This window comes from Octopus sinensis, unplaced genomic scaffold (assembly GCF_006345805.1).
Source record: "Octopus sinensis unplaced genomic scaffold, ASM634580v1 Contig17467, whole genome shotgun sequence".
Taxonomy (NCBI): Eukaryota; Metazoa; Mollusca; class Cephalopoda; order Octopoda; family Octopodidae; genus Octopus; species Octopus sinensis.
This window is the reverse complement of record NW_021835086.1, coordinates 579-20025: the sequence shown is the minus strand read 5'-3', so window position 1 is coordinate 20025 and position 19447 is coordinate 579. Positions and strand designations below refer to the sequence as shown.

Here is a 19447-nt window from a genome sequence, read left to right as displayed (position 1 = left end):
TGGGGAAACAACCTTTTTTAACATTTTGATTGAAATTATTCTATATTCTAATAATATTTTCATTTTTAACATTATTTACAATTTTGACTAGAAGTTAATAAAAATATGTTTTTTACTTAGTGTTACATAGGCAGACCGACATGTTTACCAAATTCGCAATACATTTTACTAGATTTTTTTGTCACATCGTTCAGAAAGAGTTTTTAATGTGCTCTATTTTTTTAAAACACCAATTCCATTTTTGGTTTTCACAAGTTCTTGGCTTAACTTTCCAAGCTCGGTAGAGTTATCATATTTTTAATAAATTTTAAATAGTATAGTGAAACTTGGGTGATCATGAAATGTGTATATCGAACAGTTTGCATGGAATTCAATTGGTTAAACCTAAAACCAATTTTTGCTGTTACTTCGAATAATTGGGGTGCTACTTTCTTTTTAATGCCATTTTCTATAGCATCGTAAATTTCTATATATTGATATAATAACTAAGTAAAAAATTGTTTTTTGGATAAAAATCTTGTGTGAATTATATATTTTTATCAAAAATTTGTTAGTTTTTGACGTTCGATAATTTGTAATTTTACTTTCTAGTTGATTTTTTTTATACCATGTTAATATACTTAATTTTTCTTTCTTCTTTTTGATATATTTAAAATCGATAATTTAAAATTCAGATATTAATTAAACTTCTTTTGGTCGCTACACCTCTATTCGCAAAGTGATTTAGGTAGGCAAGCCCGCCTCTTTCCGCTCGAGGTACTGACAGGCACGGGCAATGTTGAAGACACACTTATTTGGTGATAAATCTTGTTTATTCTTCTGCCCGGTTCAAGCGTTCTTTCCTAGGGTTCAACTTTTTTTCAATCATGTTCTCAAGGGTTTTCTTTATAGTGAGTGATTGAATGTATTTGTGCGTTCTTTCACTGATGTTAAGCGAACAAGTATATTGTAGAAACTTTTGAGTTACCAGCTCATCTTATGTTAATACATAGGTGCTATTTTTACTCTCGCATGATAGATTAATTCCAGCTCTTTGGGCAGGAGTTATTTAATGTTATAATCGACAGAGTTTTTCGCAACGCGGTCAAAAGCACGATTGACCTAGGTTTTCAATTAGGCCTGCAGGTTTTCCAATTTTTTTAGGTATATCAAAATTAGTTGATTAATACTTGTCGCCAAGTTAAAGCGGATTCAGACCGGGAAGACCAACTGCTGGAGAAGTACAGGAAAACAATGCACATTTTCGGAGTTGACCTACCAAAAGCGGTCGACAGTTTCTGTCGAGATAAACTATCCCAGAATATTTTTGATGAAAACACTTTGAAGATTGTGCGTTTTCTGCTGGCTGATACGAGCCTCGTAGTGAAACAATTAAGAAAATGGTTCCTTTATGTAAACAAAAAAAAACTGATCTTATGGAAGTAACAAGATCAAATGACAAAATCGCTGAAAGATGGCGCCATGTACAAAAACCTGGCTCTCTTCTGGGAGACAGTGATGATTTTGCAAGGAGAAAAATGCTGGCATCTGCAGCAATGCACAAACTCTGGAAGGAATGGCTATCATATGGATCAGCGAATGTTCAACTCCGGACAAGGCTTTACAATGCTCTTGTCAGACCAGTGTTAATGTATAACTGCTCCACTTTGGGTTGCACAGATACGGAACTGACACGTCTTAACAGTTTGTTGTTGCTACTGGTTAGAGACGGTCTTTTAAAACAAGTTCAGCTACATTCAATCCTCTTTAATTGTTTAACGAAGAGTAACGTGACGATAATGATTGATCATTGTCGCAGTATAAAATTAAAAATCAATGACTCAAGAAACACTCAGAACAATCTACAGCAGCGGTTCTCAAATGCGGCCCCCGGGGCCGCATGTGGCCCCCAGGATTTTTTTTGCGGCCCCTCTAGAGTAACTAACTTTTTTAATTTTTTAATAATGTTTAAATTTAATTATTCATTCTTAAGGTTAAACATATCCATAATTGGTGATTTCATTAATCAATTTGAAGCACGTTTGGAGTACATTATAAATTTAATTTAGAATTTTAAAGAATTCCTTCCTTTAATGAAAATATTCGTAACTCCATTCACCGTGGAAATTAAGGATGCGCCTGCAAAGTTTCAACTAGAACTCATTAGTTTGCAACATGATATAGAACTGGCGGCATTATTAAAAAATGCGTCCATTATTAATTTTTACGAATTAATTCCTCAAGACAAATTCAAAAATATAGCACACAATGCATATATGAATCTACATATTTATGCGAATATATTTAGTAAAATGGAAAATATAAAATATATAAAATATTTTTTGTGGCGGCCCGCGAAGCTAATCTTAATTATCGATTTGGGCCTGAGCTAAAAAGGTTGAGAACCCTGATCTACAGTATCTAATGAGAGGATAAATATTTGTACAATCCAGATTAAAAAAATATTGTTGTCATCATGCCTCAGAAAATAAGTGAAAAGTAATATAGATTAAAAAATACAGTTTAATAAATATATTATTTCAATGTCTAACCAATGATTTATTCACAATAAAATGTGACATGAATTATAATGGTTATACTTGTCCTACTTTTTGTACGCGTGGTAATCCAATTTGAATGTGATCTAAGAATTGGGTTTTGAACAATTGCTTATTTTAATTAGGTATTTGTACGACTGTGATTTCAATGGAAATGCAACGAAGTATGATATGAAAAATGTACCATTTATTTATATTATGAATGGCGTTAACTTACACAATCAAGAAATATTCTCCAAGTTAATCAACTTGCACAGCTTGTAATCAACATTTTATTAATACCAGTTACTGTGAAGGAAACTCGTTACAAAGAATACGAAACAACTCATTTGATGGGTTGAATCATTTATACTTAATGTACATTCAAATATTTTGAATAATTAGAAAACTGAAATTATGTATAAACATGATTTTCGTGGATATAGACGCGTTTGCACGTCTGAGCAGTTTAAAATATCTGTAAAAATCTTATTCTAATATAAAAGTTACATGCCATCAAATAAGATTGTTCAGTATCCTAGAATTCGTCATGAAATAAAGCTTTAGTATTTTAAATTACTCACTGTCTAGTATTTATGGAGGCCAGAAAATGTGCATACAGTCCGACCCCAAAATGGGGCAGACCCCAGGGGTGGGGCACCCTCGGATTTTGGGGCACCCCCGCAATTTGGGGCACTTTATTCCAAAAGTACATTTTGGCAGAAAAAAAATAAAAATCGATAAAAAATTATGGAATTTTTGGGGCACCATAAAATCATTTATAAGGAATTAAAAATAAAATAAAATTATAATAAATTATTATTTTTGTTTTTTTTCATTTATATTTTTATTGTTGTGGTTATGGATTACGAACTAAATTGAAGATTGCTAAAGAAATTTTGAAGAAAATTTATCTGAGAGGCAACTAATGAAAAAGTACAACACAAGTAAAGGAACAATATCAAGAATAAAACGAAATATTGTACCTTTCTTGCAACACGGCAATACTATTCTGAGGAATATGACACATTTAAAGCCGATAAAGATAATTTGATGATCAAGTCTTTGAAATATTTCAAAGACTACGCGTAGATAAAATTCCGATTTCAGGCCCTATTTTGAAAAAATTGCCTTAGTTACAGCTTCAAAAATTGGATTTACTTCTTTTAAAGCTTCCAATGGGTGGCTTGATAGATTTAAATTGAGGCATGAACTCAATTCAAGTCAATATGTGGTGAAAAAGCTTCATGTGATTTATCTTATGTGAAAAATTATTTTGAAAAATATGACCAGAAAGTATTAAAATATGGACCTGAGATATATTTAATTGTGATGAAACTGCGCTTTTTATAAAAAGAACTCCTCAAAATCATTTGTTGAACAAGGCGAACCGTGTTTTTTTGTTATAAACAAGGGAAAGAAAGACTCACTGTTCTTCTATGCTGCAGTTTAATCGGGGAAAAACTTAATCCATTGATTATTGAAAATATAAAAAACCTCGGTGTCTAAAAAATTTTGATGTTCAAGATTTTGGGTTATTGTATTCATCTTCTCAAAATGCATGGATGACTGGAAAGACTTTTATGAGTTGGCTTACACTTATAAATGAATCGTTTTGCAAAAACAACAGAAAAATATTATTAATACTTGACAATGCGGGATGCCATAAAACTGCCGAATGTTCGAACATCGAATTTTTATTTTTGCCGAAAAATACAACGCCCTATTTACAACCTTTGGATATGGGAATAATCAAGATTTTTAAAGATTATTATTCCTCTTTCTTAATGGAATTTTTATGTTTTCAAGATTTCGAAAACGATTTTACACATTCTATTGATAAATTAAATTTGCGTCAGGTTATGATGCTAATTTCAAAAGGATGGGAGAAAATAGATGCTAAAAGTATTGTTAATTGTTGGAAGAAAATCGACAGGAACCGTGATTCTTATGCAACAAAAAACTGTCTAACAGATGAACATTTAGATCAAGTTGTTAACGTAACAATTGATGGAGAATGCGAAGACATGAACAATAATGTTTATGATACATATTCAGAACCGAAAATAGTGAAAATGTCGTAGCAAAAAAACAAAAGATCTGCTTAACAATTTAGAAGAAAAAATTTCTAATGTTGCACCAAGTATGCTCCGAGATTTTTTTGATTTTCGGCTGAAATTGACGAACAATATCAGACAAAACTCTACAAATAAAAAGAAAATAACTGAATATTTTAGTAAAAATGTTTTTTGATGTTTTTAATGGTTTAATTTTTAAAAAAAATAACAAACCCCTGTTTTTGGGGCACCCCCGCATTTTGGGGCACTTGGTGCCCCATTTGGGGGTCGGACTGTATTCGCAAATCAATCCCAACCCGCACTGTATACTTAAATATCCTCATATAAGGATTACGAAAACTACGGAGACGATAACACTTTTCCCCATCATAATAAATGAAAAAAGTATACAAATAGTGACGGATCCATCCTACGACGCAACAATGATATGGAAGGAAGCATATGGTAAGTTAGTTTACTCACAATAGATTGCAACCTCTGCCCCTTCGACAATCTTATATGCGAGGAGAATTGTGCTTAGCGGAAGTTTTTGGAAATCATTTATTCTAACACATTTCCTTGTTTTACTTTTTATTCTAATATGTGTTAAATGCAGTAGTCACGTTTAAAGATACGTGATCTCCAAAAAATACATATCGAACACTAAAACTGGTCCTCTGTAAATGACCTGCTTTGCGTCTCTTCTGAAATGGGAAGCTTTTGTTTAAAATAATGAGTGTTTAGATAATCATTTCTCAAAGTGCTGTTAAGCAGGGATTAGTTAAAAGGTGTATTTTTAAAATTGAAAAATTTTATAATGACAATGACAATTTATTTATTTTACTAGTTAGGAAGACAGGAAAAACTAGCCATTATCGACGACGGAAAATTTTAAAAAGAATGAGGCACCGGAGCAGCATATTTCCCTGATAGACACTTTAGATATCTGACGTCCACTACAAAACAACCGCGCCTTCTCCAGGACGGACTGTATTTTGGGGACGTAAGATTCATAAGAGTTATTCAATTTTTTTTGAGATCGAGACCGTAGGCCAACTTAATGGCGTAACGCCTCTTTTCTCGAGTTTGTTGATTAGACAAACCCTCTCACCTGTGTCATACCAGCCCTCAAACCCGTAAGTGAGATCGATTGTACACATGTCTTGTATATGTAGATGTACGTTTTTGGACTCAGATGAAATCTGATCAGGCTTCGTAGGATTTTAATGGCTCTCTTCCTTTGGGTATCGATATGATTTCCATAAGAGCCTCTGGCATCTATTGTAACTCCATAAGAAGTTCTGCGAAAGTTTAAGTCCCCAACTCCAAATTTTTATAATGAAATTTTTTCAGGGTTATATTAAATGGATTTAAGAAATAAAATTATATGGTTTCCTGACAGACCAAGTAAATAAAAATTCGATTTATGAAATAAAAGTTGAAATTCCAAATTACAAAAACTTTAAATGCTAAACAAAGTAAAAATTTTATTTAAATTTACTGCAAACATAAATATATAATAAATTAAGATTTAAAACAATTTTACTAAGTAAACATGCGTCTTTAGGCAGGGAGGCTAGCTGGATATAAAATTTAATATAATCTAAAAAACAAAGTAAAAACGCAAAAATAATTAAAAATATGTGAAATTTTAAACGATTCGACAAATTTTTAAATATAATTTTTCATTTTATATTAAATATATTAATAGTCGTTGTGTAAATAATATCTCACATAAATTAATAATAAAAATTATATTAAATGAACAATTCTAATAAACACAAAATGAAATTACAAAATGACCACTGGATTGATTCAGGGCCTTCATTTATTCCCGAAGTGACCAACTCTTTCTTACTAAAGAATGTTCTAGATTTCCCATTTGGGACCTCTCCGTCTGATCCTTGGGCCAATTCACAAGTGAAAAGACGGGCGGTTACCTTAGTGGATAATTTGGTAGGAAGAAACTTTGGAGACTGGACCGAAGCGTTCTAAAAATGTCGAGTTTGTACAATCAGAGAAAATGAGAAAGGTAAATTGTTGCAAAAATGGCAGTTAATGTGCCATTTGAAACGAGAGAGCAGAAAGAAGAGAACTGTCTCTGAACGGGCAAGACGAGAGTGTGTGTGTAGGGGAAGGCGGGTGTATCGGGAGTGTATGAGAAGAGAAGGAGAAAAGAGGAGTAGAGCAGAAAATAAAGAAGCAAGTCGTTGCGGAGAGAAGAAACTATCAGATTGTTGACTCAGACGGAGTTGTACACTTCTCAATATGGAGAGAGGGAAGTGACATGTTAGAAGACAAGGGTGAGATAACCCAACCAGACATGTTTATGGGAACTCTCAAATGTTATCAACTGAAGGTATAATGTGGTGTGAAGGGTAGGGAATGAGGTGGTTGGCTAACCTCCACGAACAGGGAATAAATGGAATTTTAGCCGATGAAATGGGATTGGGTAAAACAGTACAAACCATTTCATTTCTTGCATACTTGGCCGAGGTTAATATTCTGACTATATGTGTAGAGAAAGGGCATTTGGGGACCATTTCTGGTGATTGCCCCGTCCTCGACGTTGTATAACTGGCAGAAGGAGATGACTCAGTTCTGTCCACGTTTCAAAGTGAGTGTCAAATGTAAGTACTCAGACCATTCCCTACTGGGGGGATATTAAGGACAGGAAAGTGTTACGACAGTTATGGAAGGATGCCAATGTCGAGGACTCGTCTTTCCACGTAGTCATCACCAGCTACAAAATTGCTGTTCGTGATCTCAAGTCCTTCCAAAGAATAAATTGGTGGTACGTCGTTTTGGATGAGGCTCAGGCCATAAAGAGCACGAGCAGGTTATTTTTCTCCTTCACTCTCAGTCAGCGATGGAGAACGTTGATGAGTCTTAAATGCAGGAACAGACTACTACTCACAGGCACTCCCATCCAGAACTCAATGCAGGAGGTAACAAGTCCCCTCTACTGCAGTTATGGGCACTACTCCACTTCATCATGCCTGCCCTCTTCGACTCACACGACGAATTCAACCACTGGTTCTCCAAGGACATTGAGGGCTGTGCAGACCAGCCATCTAAAATAAACGAGAGTTGTCCTACAGTCTTCATTTTAGGTCAACTTCTTCGTTTACATTCAATTTTAAACCCGTTTATGCTCAGAAGGGTCAAAAAGGACGTCGAATCAGAACTTTTTGAGAAGGTACCCCACATCCGACTCATCCAAGATTGAAGTTATGGTCCACTGTCCTCTCTCTAAACGACAACGACTCTTGTACCAGGCAATGAAGACCCAAATCTCTCCCCACCAGCTGCATGGGTTTGGGTCTTCCCAGCAAGTCCAATTGATGAACATTGTCATGCAATTCCGAAAAGTCTGCAACCATCCAGACCTTTTTGGAAAGAGGGATATTTTTACCACACAACATTTCACTCCTCCTGTCGTGAACATCCCTCTACTATTACCACGTCGTCCTCTTCCTCTCTTCAATATATTCCACCCCACACACATTCATGTTTCTCTGAACTCTTCTTTTTTCTTTTCTGGCCTTCACTGGTTGTCTCCCTTGGAGTACTCACTTCACAAATCATCACAATTTGACATTCGGTAATCTTCTGTCATAATTTTATAGAATTGCTTGCTACAACCAGTCCAGGGATATCCTCAAACAAATTGCCCACAGTCTATTGTGGGGAAATACATTTTCCACTCAACATATGCTGTTGGAACCAATTGCTTCCCGTTATTTCTCAAATCAGTCATTTCTGAATATGAACAACTTTTGTGGTTATTCAAAAGTACAAATCGTGTCAAAGAATGGTCGTCCGAAGTACAGGACTGAACCAATATCATATCCCGACTGTCTATTTATATGTCAAGACAAAGTTATGTGCTCCACAAGAGAGATATATTGTCCCAGTAGTCGATTTGACGAGCAATCACTCACATTGTCTACACTTAACCGTTCTTGTCTCACCAAAGACCAACAGCGCTGGTTGACAGAAATATTCCTCCACCAAATACAGTCCAATTATTGGAATAAAATACGTCTCCCGCGTACTAACCTCCCCCAACCAATTTAGTGGCCTCCTTATTGGTGAGTGACTCGGGCAAGTTGTACGCACTGGACAGACTGTTATGCAGACTAAAGAGGGATGACCACCGAGTATTAATCTTTTCCCAAATGACGAGAATGATTGCAATTCTCGAGGTAGTGTTTGTCTTCTTAGTATAGAACTACATGGCTTTACGAGGGTTTTCATATGTTAGACTAGACGGGTCACTCCAAATCAATAAACGAGAAGATATGGTCGAAAACTTCCAGGCCAATGAGGATGTTTTTGTGTTCCTTCTGAGCACACGTGCTGGGGGAATTGGCATTAATTTGACAGCCGCAGACACAGTATTTGATTTATTAATTTCCCAGGTAATATTTTACGACTCTGACTGGAATCCCACTGTGGATATGCAGGCAATGGACAGAACACACCGGCTGGGACAAACCAAGCAAGTCACAGTCTACAGACTCATTTGTAAGGATACAATTGAGGACAGAATTATGCAGAGAGCTCGGGAAAAAAGCGAAGTTTATGAACCCTCTTAATCCGATAGATTCAAAAGGCAGTAGTCAGTGGAGGGCAGTACATTGCCGAGGACCAGACATTCAACCCCAATGAAGTCCTCAAGATGCTATTGGACGAAACCAGTGGAGGGGTCTCCACCCAACTTGATGCAGCCTACCTCGACATTTCCAATTCGGTTGTCTTTATATACTCATCGTAGCCCGACGTGTTAGACTGCACTTTCAGTTTGTACTCTCACATCATTGTAGCTCGTCGTCGAGGCAGACCAGCAGGAAGTAAGAATAAGAAGACGCTTGAAGCATCGGAGAAGCCTACCCCTGTCATTCAAGAGCCAGTTGTTAAAAAACGTGGACGACCTCCTGGAAGTAAAAACGTTAAGACAAAATTGCTGCAAGATGATGGTTTTGTAGTGCGGCTCTGCAGAGTTGTAATGTACACTCATGTGTAGATAAATCGAGATTTTGATTATTACTAGGAATAAATCCCACTGTTTTTATTAGATTATTTTTGAATATATGTTATATAGTTTAATTTAAAAAATTAATTCTTTAAATTAATTTGAAATTAAATTATTTAAGTGGTGTCAATGCTGGACAGTCTCTTCAAGCTTTCCAGGACTGTCCATCTAACAAGTAGCAAGAAAATGTCGTTTTCACTAATTTTTTGGTTGATTTATTAAGAAATATCCCAGTTCTGAGCCTATCAAAAAAAAGAAACGTCTTGACCCTGAAATCCAGCGAGAACGAGACATTCGGACACGTAAGAAATTGGACAGAGAAATCCGCCGTCTTTCTCGTGTCACTAACCAACTAAAACCAATAATTGAAGAACAGCCTGACCTTAAACTTATATCCGAGATCCCCCTCCGAAAGCGACTCACGGATTGTTCTCCTGACCCAGACGAGTTGCAATTCGAAACAATAGTCTATTCAAAATTAAGAAGACGTGACAAAAAAGAACAAAGGGATGCCTTTCAAAGAGCAGTCAAGTGTGAGAAAGAGGCATTGATAGAACTGAGCAAAACTTGTGAGTGGCTGTATAAGAATGCGTTAAAGATTGACAAGAGTTTGATTCCTCTGAGTGTGGATGGTCCATCAATCACTCCCCAAATAAGGGACTACTCTCCCTTGGACGGGGAATACATTGAAACGACAAATCTGTTTATTGACGATTGATTATAAATATTATTTAATCACTGTTTCCATTATTTATGTCACTATTAAAACAATTGTAAAATATTTTTGTGCCGGGTGGTGAGATGTCTCCATTTAAATCTGTGTCGTAAATATGGAATCACATATTCAAAGAAACTGAAGACTCACTCAGTCCAATCAATAGTAACAACTGAGAATGTTGAGATCAGAGTCGATACGACGCTGATGACAGACATCAAAGTACAACATAACAAGCCGGACATATTTGTTTTCGATAAAAGAACAAGGGAGATTACTTAGTAGAGGTCGAATCACTTCTCAGGAGATGCTGAAGGTGGTTGAGGTTGAAAAACTTCATAAATACGACCTTCTCGCTGGAGAGTTGTCCCAAATATACAAAGCGAAAGTTAAAATTGTCCCTATTGTTATGACTTGGGAGGGAATTGTGAGTAAATTCTACAATCATATATGGATTTTTAGGTGTGGATACTATTCCGAGGGCATATATTCAATCTATTGTACTAAAGAAAACTCTTGAAAGCATGTTAGTGGAGCACCGACAGGGATGAACTTTCAAGAGAGTAATGTTAGTGAGTCATTCATTTCTACAACAAAAATCTCTACAACAATTTGAGGACGACGAAATCGTGCCCATGGAACAACAATCCTGGAGTGAGAATCAGATTGGTGATGGTCGACAAGAGATTGCAGCTAGAGAGCTAAGGAATGGCTCCAAAAGAAAAAGAATGAATTAATACGTCAAATCAATATTAAATAGATCCGAATTAACATTTATAAAATTTTTTGTGCCGTGAGACGATTTAAAATGCGCCGCGTGAAGATGTATATTTATTTAATTTTTGATTTGAAAATTTTTTATTATAAAACAATTATAATAGCGTTGCTAACAAACTATTAGTCATTACAAATCATCTTTTTTATCTATGGGTTTTGACTGTTGTGGCACTGGGAATAGTTTACCACAATGCTTAATTTGTATGGAGGTGTTGTCGAATGAATCAATGGTTCTATCTAAACTTAGAAAATATTTTTCATTTAAGCACCGGAATATAAAGATTATTCAATTGATTATTTTAAAAAATTAATCCAAAAGCATAGGTACTGTTAATAATTATATAAACATATCTAGAGTAGGTACAATTATCTAGTATTGGAATTGTTTGCTAAGAAAATGAAATGTTTGTTAAGAAAATTAAACCTATACGATTGCCGAAAATCTTATCTTTCCAGTATGTAAATTAATAGTTCGAACAATGTTTGGTGAGGAATTTGAAAAAAAAATATTACAATTGACTTATCTGACAATATTATTTGTCAAAGAATTAGTACAATTTAAATTTGATATTGAAGAACAAGTGGTATCTATAATGGAAAACAATTTATATTCTTTGCAAATTGACGAATCAACTGACGTAGTGAGAATTGCATAATTGCTTATTTATGTATATTTGTACTGAAAAGACAGAAACGATTATTTACAATTTCTTTTCTGCAAGGCATTATTTATTACTTTGTTTTTTATATAATTAAATTCAGATTTTTTTGTTAAAAGCACAGAATGATCAAATACTTTCTACAAATTGTTTTTTACATCGTAAAGTATTGGTTTTGAAAACTCTCCCGCCTGCTTTGAAATCAGTTTTGAATGATGTCATAAAAATGATCCATTATATAAAAACTCGATCCAAGAATTCTATAATTTTTAATTCTTTATGCGATGAAATGTGAGCAAGTTATAAGAATTTGTTGCTACATACAGAAATACAATGGTTATCACGAAGAAGGCCACTGGTATATTTGTTTTAATTTCATCTTTTTTGATTTTTAAAACATTCGGTGTCGTTTTTGTTTAACACCTTATAAATTATCGGCTCCGAAACGAAAATAAACCTCTTTATAATAAATGATTTTATATTCCTGTTCTCCAGTCATTATGCTCATCTTCTATAATATATCGAACCACAGCCACTTGCTAAAATACCAAAATATAATTTCTCCAGTCATTAATAATTTCAGCAATAATTAGAACAAAACTAATTTTTAAGGACTTTTTTAGGTGTCATGTTCACATATTCATTATGATAGCATACAAAGCACTGATAACATCCAATCATCTTTATTTGCTGATCATCAACTCTGTCACCAACTGAGCTCATATTTTCACGTCTTTTTATAACAATATTTTCCCTAGACCAATAACAACTTCTTCAAATAAAAATACTTTTTTTCTCATCACAATGTATTGGGCATGGCTTTTATAATAACCAGTTTGTGTGGAATGAACATAGGTGAACCAGAGCAGCTGGAAATGTCTTAATTTGAAGTAAAAATTCTAATTTTTCCTTAACATTAAAAATGAAATTTATAAAACCATCCATAAAACTATAAAAAGGTGTTTCAAAATATGTACTTAAAAAATCATTAAAAATAAAGAAAAAAAACCAAGATTTATAATTAATTTATATCATCAAGCATTGAATATGTTCAGAGAATAGTCGAATTCAACTTTCATCAAAAATAAAAAAGAAGAAAATTCAGAATTAATTCACATCATCAAACATCTAAGAGGTTCAGAGAATTGTCGAATTCAACTTTGACGAAAAAAAATTCCTTAGTATTTTTGAAGAAATCCTTTTTAAATTTAAAGGCAAAAACGGTGTAAAAACATATTCATAACTATTGGCTTATCACCTCAGTGAAATTCGAAAAAATAGAAACTTTCAAATATGACTCCACAACAAACCTTTACTACGTCATATGGGAACAAATAGACTCTATTAATATCTTCATCATCAAATGTTTGATAAATTGATTGGAATTCGGAATGTTATAATAATTTCTTTTTTCCAAGTTGTATTTATAAACTTAATTTTTTCGATAAATTTTTAATAATTCCTTTACAACAGGGGTTCTCAACCTTTTTAGCTCATGGGCCAAATCGATAATTAAAAATATCTTTGCGGGCCGCACAAAAAATATTTATGTATTAATGAAAAGAAGGCTTTATTAAGTAATCAAAATCAATGCGAGACTTGATTCTGTTTGGCGTCTATTATTTTGTCGAAACAGGGAGTAAAAGTTGAACACGATGTGCGTAAAAGTTGATTTAGGTGTCCATCAGTCAATCGATTTCGATACTTTGTTTTATTTGCGTGAGTTTGCTGAAAAGAGCTTCACATGTATACGTTGATCCGAAGACTGATGCATTTTTTGAGCATTATCGACCAAGTTCGGATATTTCCACTGTGGAATTCGACCCCAAAAATCCAATAGTTCACTTGAGTGTACAAAAAACTTGGATTCAGTGAGTAGCTGGTAATGAAGATCGTCAGATATGCTCTCAATTCTCCGAGAAACTGTATTATTGCTAAGCTGTAAGTTTCGACCAATTTTTTTAATTTCTGAAGAACAACATTCTCCTGTAAATAAATATATGAATAGCTTGCTTAATGAATTTTCCATCTGAATATGGCTTCATATTTTTTGCAAGTAGATTACTTATTTTGTATGAAGCTAATGTTACGGATCTTGATAAGTGGGGCTGTTTAACAAATTCGTTTGTAGTTTGCGATTTGATTTCAGAGATTGAAATTTTATTTTTCTTGATTATTCACCTTGAAGTGAATCATATTCAGAAGAATGTTTCGAATAATGCCTCTCGACATTATATGTCTTAAGACATTGTATACAGAATGACAAATTAGGCATGTGCGTTACCATTTTCTTCAAAAACGAAAATTTTCCTCCCATTCGGGGTTAAATGCAACGATTTTCATGAATAATTTTTCTACTTTACTTCGTTTAACAGTTTATCAGACATCACAAACAAAATTATTTAAACATTAATAAGATCAGCATATTATTCTTGATGGCTACCAGTCTATTAAAATATTTTAAAGAAAGGGCGCTTTTGCAGGCACTTGAACATCAATTTTCTACATGAATAACCTAGTGACTAGAAACTGTAGAATTGTTGAAGAAATACTTTGTGAACTGGTTTTCGAGTTAAAAATGTAAATTTGATGAGTCACTATTCGATAATACTCGAAAATCTCGAAGGATACCAGCAAATCATTCGGATTGGTTCGAATCGAATAAGCTCGGGATAATTGTCGGCGATCTTAACTCCAAACACATTGATTATGGCTGTAATGTACAAACCGTTATGTGCAGATTCTGCTAAAACTTTTTGAGATTATGTATTTCACATTCTAACGTTGTCATTTTCCCCATTCAATGTTTCGTTTACGGCATTGTTGATTAATTCTTCTGTAATGCTATCTTCAATTCTTACGGAATCACAATAGTTTTATGACATCCCGCATTATCAAGCAATATTAATACTTTTCTGTTGATTGTATCAGCTCCTAAAAATATTTCCAGTCATCCATGCATTTTTATAGGATGAGTATGAAATTCCAAAATCTTTCACATTGAAATTTTTGAGACATCGAGGTTTTTAAATTTTCCAACAATCAATGGCTCAAGTTTTTCTCCCATAGAATTGCAACAAAGAGTACGGTGACTCTTTCTTTTCCCGTTTAAAGCCAAGTATCGTCATTTAGTCCACAAATTAATTTGAATCTCAGTTCATGACGCTTTTTGAATCTGTCAAGCCAGCCGTTTGAAGCTTTGAAAGAATCAAATCCAATCTTTGAAGCCGTATAAAGAGCGATTTTCTTTATGAAAGGATCTGATATTGGAACTTTATCTTCCCGTAGTTTCTGAAATATTTCAAAAACTTGATCATCAAATTTCTATTTCTCACAATAATGCATAGGATCTTCATCCTTGTTTACAGTTCCTTGTACAAGAAAAGGCACAATTGTTTTTTTATTCGTGAATCATGCCTTTAGTAGTTTTGTATTTTCGAATTATCTGTCTTTCGGATAATTTTTTCTTCAATATCAATTAGCAATCTTTAATTTTGTTCGTAGTTTATGACCATCGACAATAGAAAAATGTAAATAAACGTGTAAATTTAAATTATGTATTTATTAATAAAATATAATTTTATTTACTTATAATTTCATTCCCCACAATTTTATAGTGCCCCAAAATTTCCGTATTTTTATTGATTTTTCATTTTACTTTGCAAAATGTTTTGGCCAAAAAGTGCCCCAAAATGCGGGGGTGCCCCACCCCTGGGGTCTGCTCCAATTCGTGGTCGGACTGTATTCCTTTCTGCTTCGCTAATATAATATTGTGAACTCCCAATCTTGAGTAATAAATTGGGAGTGATCATATACCTATATCATTATGTTTTCAATTCAGAACTCATTTGAAGAAATATGTTTTCGTTGGATATAATTTTTCGAGAACAGACTGGACTTATCCATCAGTTTTGCCATAACTCGTGTCAATGTTTGATTAAAACGTTCAATTACACCCTAATATATTTCTAATTTATAAAGTTGTGACTTAAGACGGTTTGGTCTCCCATAAATATTTGTTTTTTATTCCATTTGTCGAATTTCGAATTCCAATCATTTGTCCGTTTTTAAAATTTTACAATTCCAATTTGACAAAAAAATTTTAAAATTTATTTCCAACTTCTAAAAATAAATTTTAATTTTTACCAAAGCAGATTTTTTAAAAGATTTGCAGATTACGAATTTTCTATAGATGTCAATAATTGTTAATATCAAATTATGTCCATCGTTAAAATCTTTATATTTTCTAATATCAGTAGGATCTTCCTGGAATCTTTCATTTGGACTTCTTGCCGTTACATGGTAATTAGAATCGGATACCTAAATATATTTATTCAAAAATACTTTTAAAGGCAGAGCAAATTTACAAATTTCGCAGTCTTTTATAATTCTTCGATAATAGGGCGTTTTACAGTAAAATAAAATTCATTGCACCACTTATAAATCTTTAGTATTCCCCAGTGGCATTCTTGGTGAATAGCAAATGCCACTGTCTTCATCCCCATTTCATTCTCCAAATAAACAAACAATTTGTGTTTTTGGTTATTCTCGTCCTTTAGATAAAGACTGAATTAGGAATTGAAAATACCGATCATCCATTATCATAAATTGATTCGCTTTTTTAGAAGTTTGTATTTTTCGGATTTAGATTTAATTTTTTAAGATTTTTGGAGTAGTACATTTACAAGATTTTGGTATTCAGTGTTATTTTTCACGTAACCTAAAGATTGTGACTATGCTAACATCTTTTGGAAGATATCCTTTTTTAATTAACATGACGATAAATCCTTTTTATAATAAATTATTTTCGTTATTAACGATAAAGGTCGCTTTGGTCGCCAGCGTGAGGCGCGACATATTTCTTTTCGTTTAAACCACATTGAATTCATTCATTTATAAAAAAATAAAATTCTATTTTTTACAGTTTGAATTCATTCATTCTTTTTCAATAGGAAAGTCAAATTGAGGTATATTTTCTAATTCTATTATCTGAAAAAGACACCAACTCATACATGTATTTTAAGACATGTTTTCAAATACAATATCCGTCAAGCGAGACATTACTACATCAAGAAACAAAGCGTTTTGACCGATCGACAACCAGGTGATAATTGGATAACAAAAATTATGTTTGAAATGAAAAATAATTCTTCTTAAAAAAGCAAAATCGACCTCTAACTTCGAATGGCGTGTGATTTGATTCAAGGTTTTTGGATTTTATACAAATTATCGAATCTGAAAGAAAGTCAACGGAGAAATGACCTCCGATATTGTTTTGTTGAATAAGTCATTTTACAAATGTAACCATGCTTTTAAACTCGGTGTATTTTCAGTTTTTGACATTCATAGAGACTTTATCTCAAAGAGAAAAAATTTTGTTTTCCTAAGACCTTTTGGAATATTTTTTTTTTAAACTAAAATAATTGTTAATTAAGTAAATTTATGATGTTAATTCTTTGATTGAGAGGACGCGCGATTCTTTGGAATATTTGACGGAGATATTGTAAAATGTTGACTTCAAAGACATTAATCGACGATTTCATTTAAACCTTTCAAATTTACTCAAGCAGTGTAGACTTAAAGACATGATCACAGATTCGGGACTTAATTGTCAACTATTTAGTTCTCCACAAAAAGAGGAAATTATTATATTTAAATGTTGATTCCTTTGTTCATATTTAACAAATTTTATTCTAATAAATAATTTTCACATTTTTTAATTGTGTGTTCTTATTTGTACTCTCTTTTGTAGTTATATAGCTTATTAGTTTTATTAATTAAGTCTCATTTGTTGAATTGAATTCTTAGTCTCATTCGAAAAATTATTAAGCTAATACCAATGATGACTGAATTGCTACTTATGAATAGTGATTAAGCACACTTGCTGAGGTAATAGCTTTTTTATTTATAATGAAAAACATCATGTCTTATTATTACTACCTCAAATATAACAAAATTCGAACTAATTTTCTTTATTTAATAAGTAGAACTCTATCCGGTATATGGAAAAATGGGTCGCATCCGGTACTGGCGAATATCTACCGCCAGTACTTCGAACCTTCTATTACCTACGCCTGTGGATCATGGCGTCCGCGGTTATCGTGCTCCAACAGGAGGAGAATCGAGGAGGCCCAACAAAGGGCCCTCAGATTAACCGATCGTTGGTCGCATGATAGCGAACGCCCCAGTCTAGCGTCTCTGGAATGCTGCATCAAAAAATTCGTGGATGACTAGTGATATTTTTGGGAAATGGTTATGGAAAGTAAATCAAGATATGATCAATGAAAAGAGAAAAATTGTCTTAATACTGGATAATGCGAGCTGTCACAGAAATACAGAATATTCCAATGTTTATTTACTTTTTCTTCCCAAAAATACGACCGCTTAATTCAACCCCTAGATATGGGAATAATAAAATCCTTCAAGTCCCTCTATTTCAATAAACTGATTGATTTTACTCTTATATTTGAAAAAGAACAGCTTTCTGATTTGAATTTGAATAATGTCAATCTTAGACAAGTCATTACAGTTGTCGGGGAGGCATGGAAAATGATGTCAGAGACAACGATAATTAATTGCTGGCAGAAAATAAATAAAACAGATCAAAAATTTCGGATAATGTACAGTTGGACGAAGAATTAATAGATGACGTGATTTCAGATGTTATTTCAATGGATTCGACAGATATTATTGAGGACAAAATTACTTATGATGGATATGAATCTAAAAAATCATCAATTAAAGAAATCATAAACATCGTGAATTCTCTAGAAGATAATATGTCACATGCCCCGCTCGTTACCATGCCCCGCTCGTTACCATTGCTCTAAACTTTTAAAAATTTCAATTTAAATTATTTAGATGATCGAAATATATTTATTTATTAAATTAAAAATTAATAATATTATGGATTTTTATTTTTTCAATGCTTAACCATTATTATTAAAAAACAATAAATTAGGCATGCTGTTTAATGTCTCGTTTGTATGTTAAGAATATTGATGAATATAATTATATTATGGACATTTTGAATGGTGTACCTATTGCCGTTAAATCAAAACAACAAAGATATCGTCTCAACAAAAAGGCTGAAAATTTTTGTGTGATTTCTGGGAAGCTCTATCTTTCAATCAAAGATAACAGTCCGAAGCTTGTAATTACTTTGGATAATGAAGAGGAAATGGCTTTCCATTGCAAAAATTTTCACAATATTACTCACTGTGGGCAGAATGCTTTAGAACAGCACTGCCATGACAATTTTTTTACGATTAAAAGAAATGTTGTTAGAAAAGTCGTATCGGAATGTGAAATTTGTTTGTTTTCAACTCCTCTGAAGGTATATGATGAGGAAAACCATATAACTGCACGTATTCCTAATGAAAGATTTCAGGTGGACTTAATTGACTTAAAAATGTAATTCATTTGTTTATTGTAGGTTTAAACATCTAAATGATTCATTTGCATGGGTATTGGTTGTCATCGACGTTTTTTCTAAATTCGTGTTTACACGTAATCTTGTCAATAAAAGTGGACATGAAGTGTCCAAAAATCTTCTTGAAATTTTTTTACAATTTTAGAAATAACTCAGAGGTAACGAGCGGGGCATAGTAATCGCTGAGGCATGTGACATAATATTTTCAGTACATGTCCACAATTTTTGAAAATCTACTACGAATTTAGAAAAA

The 19447-nt window shown here is 33.2% G+C and overlaps 2 protein-coding genes across 2 annotated transcripts; both read left to right on the top strand.

Moving 5' to 3' along the window:
• Window positions 1-6958: 6958 nt before the first annotated feature.
• On the top strand, window positions 6959-9174 carry LOC115231118 (chromatin-remodeling ATPase INO80-like). The gene is given in 6 exon segments (XM_036499953.1): window positions 6959-7069; window positions 7101-7217; window positions 7219-7542; window positions 7545-7772; window positions 8203-8368; window positions 8654-9174. Coding segments are annotated over 6 exon segments (1467 nt in total).
• Window positions 9175-9257: 83 nt separating this feature from the next.
• Window positions 9258-10361, top strand: LOC115231117 (39S ribosomal protein L40, mitochondrial-like). The gene is made up of 2 exons (XM_029801202.1): window positions 9258-9329; window positions 9835-10361. Exons 1-2 carry the CDS (start codon window positions 9258-9260, stop codon window positions 10327-10329), a joined length of 567 nt encoding a protein of 188 aa, XP_029657062.1. The 3' UTR covers window positions 10330-10361.
• The last annotated feature ends 9086 nt before the right edge of the window (window positions 10362-19447 follow it).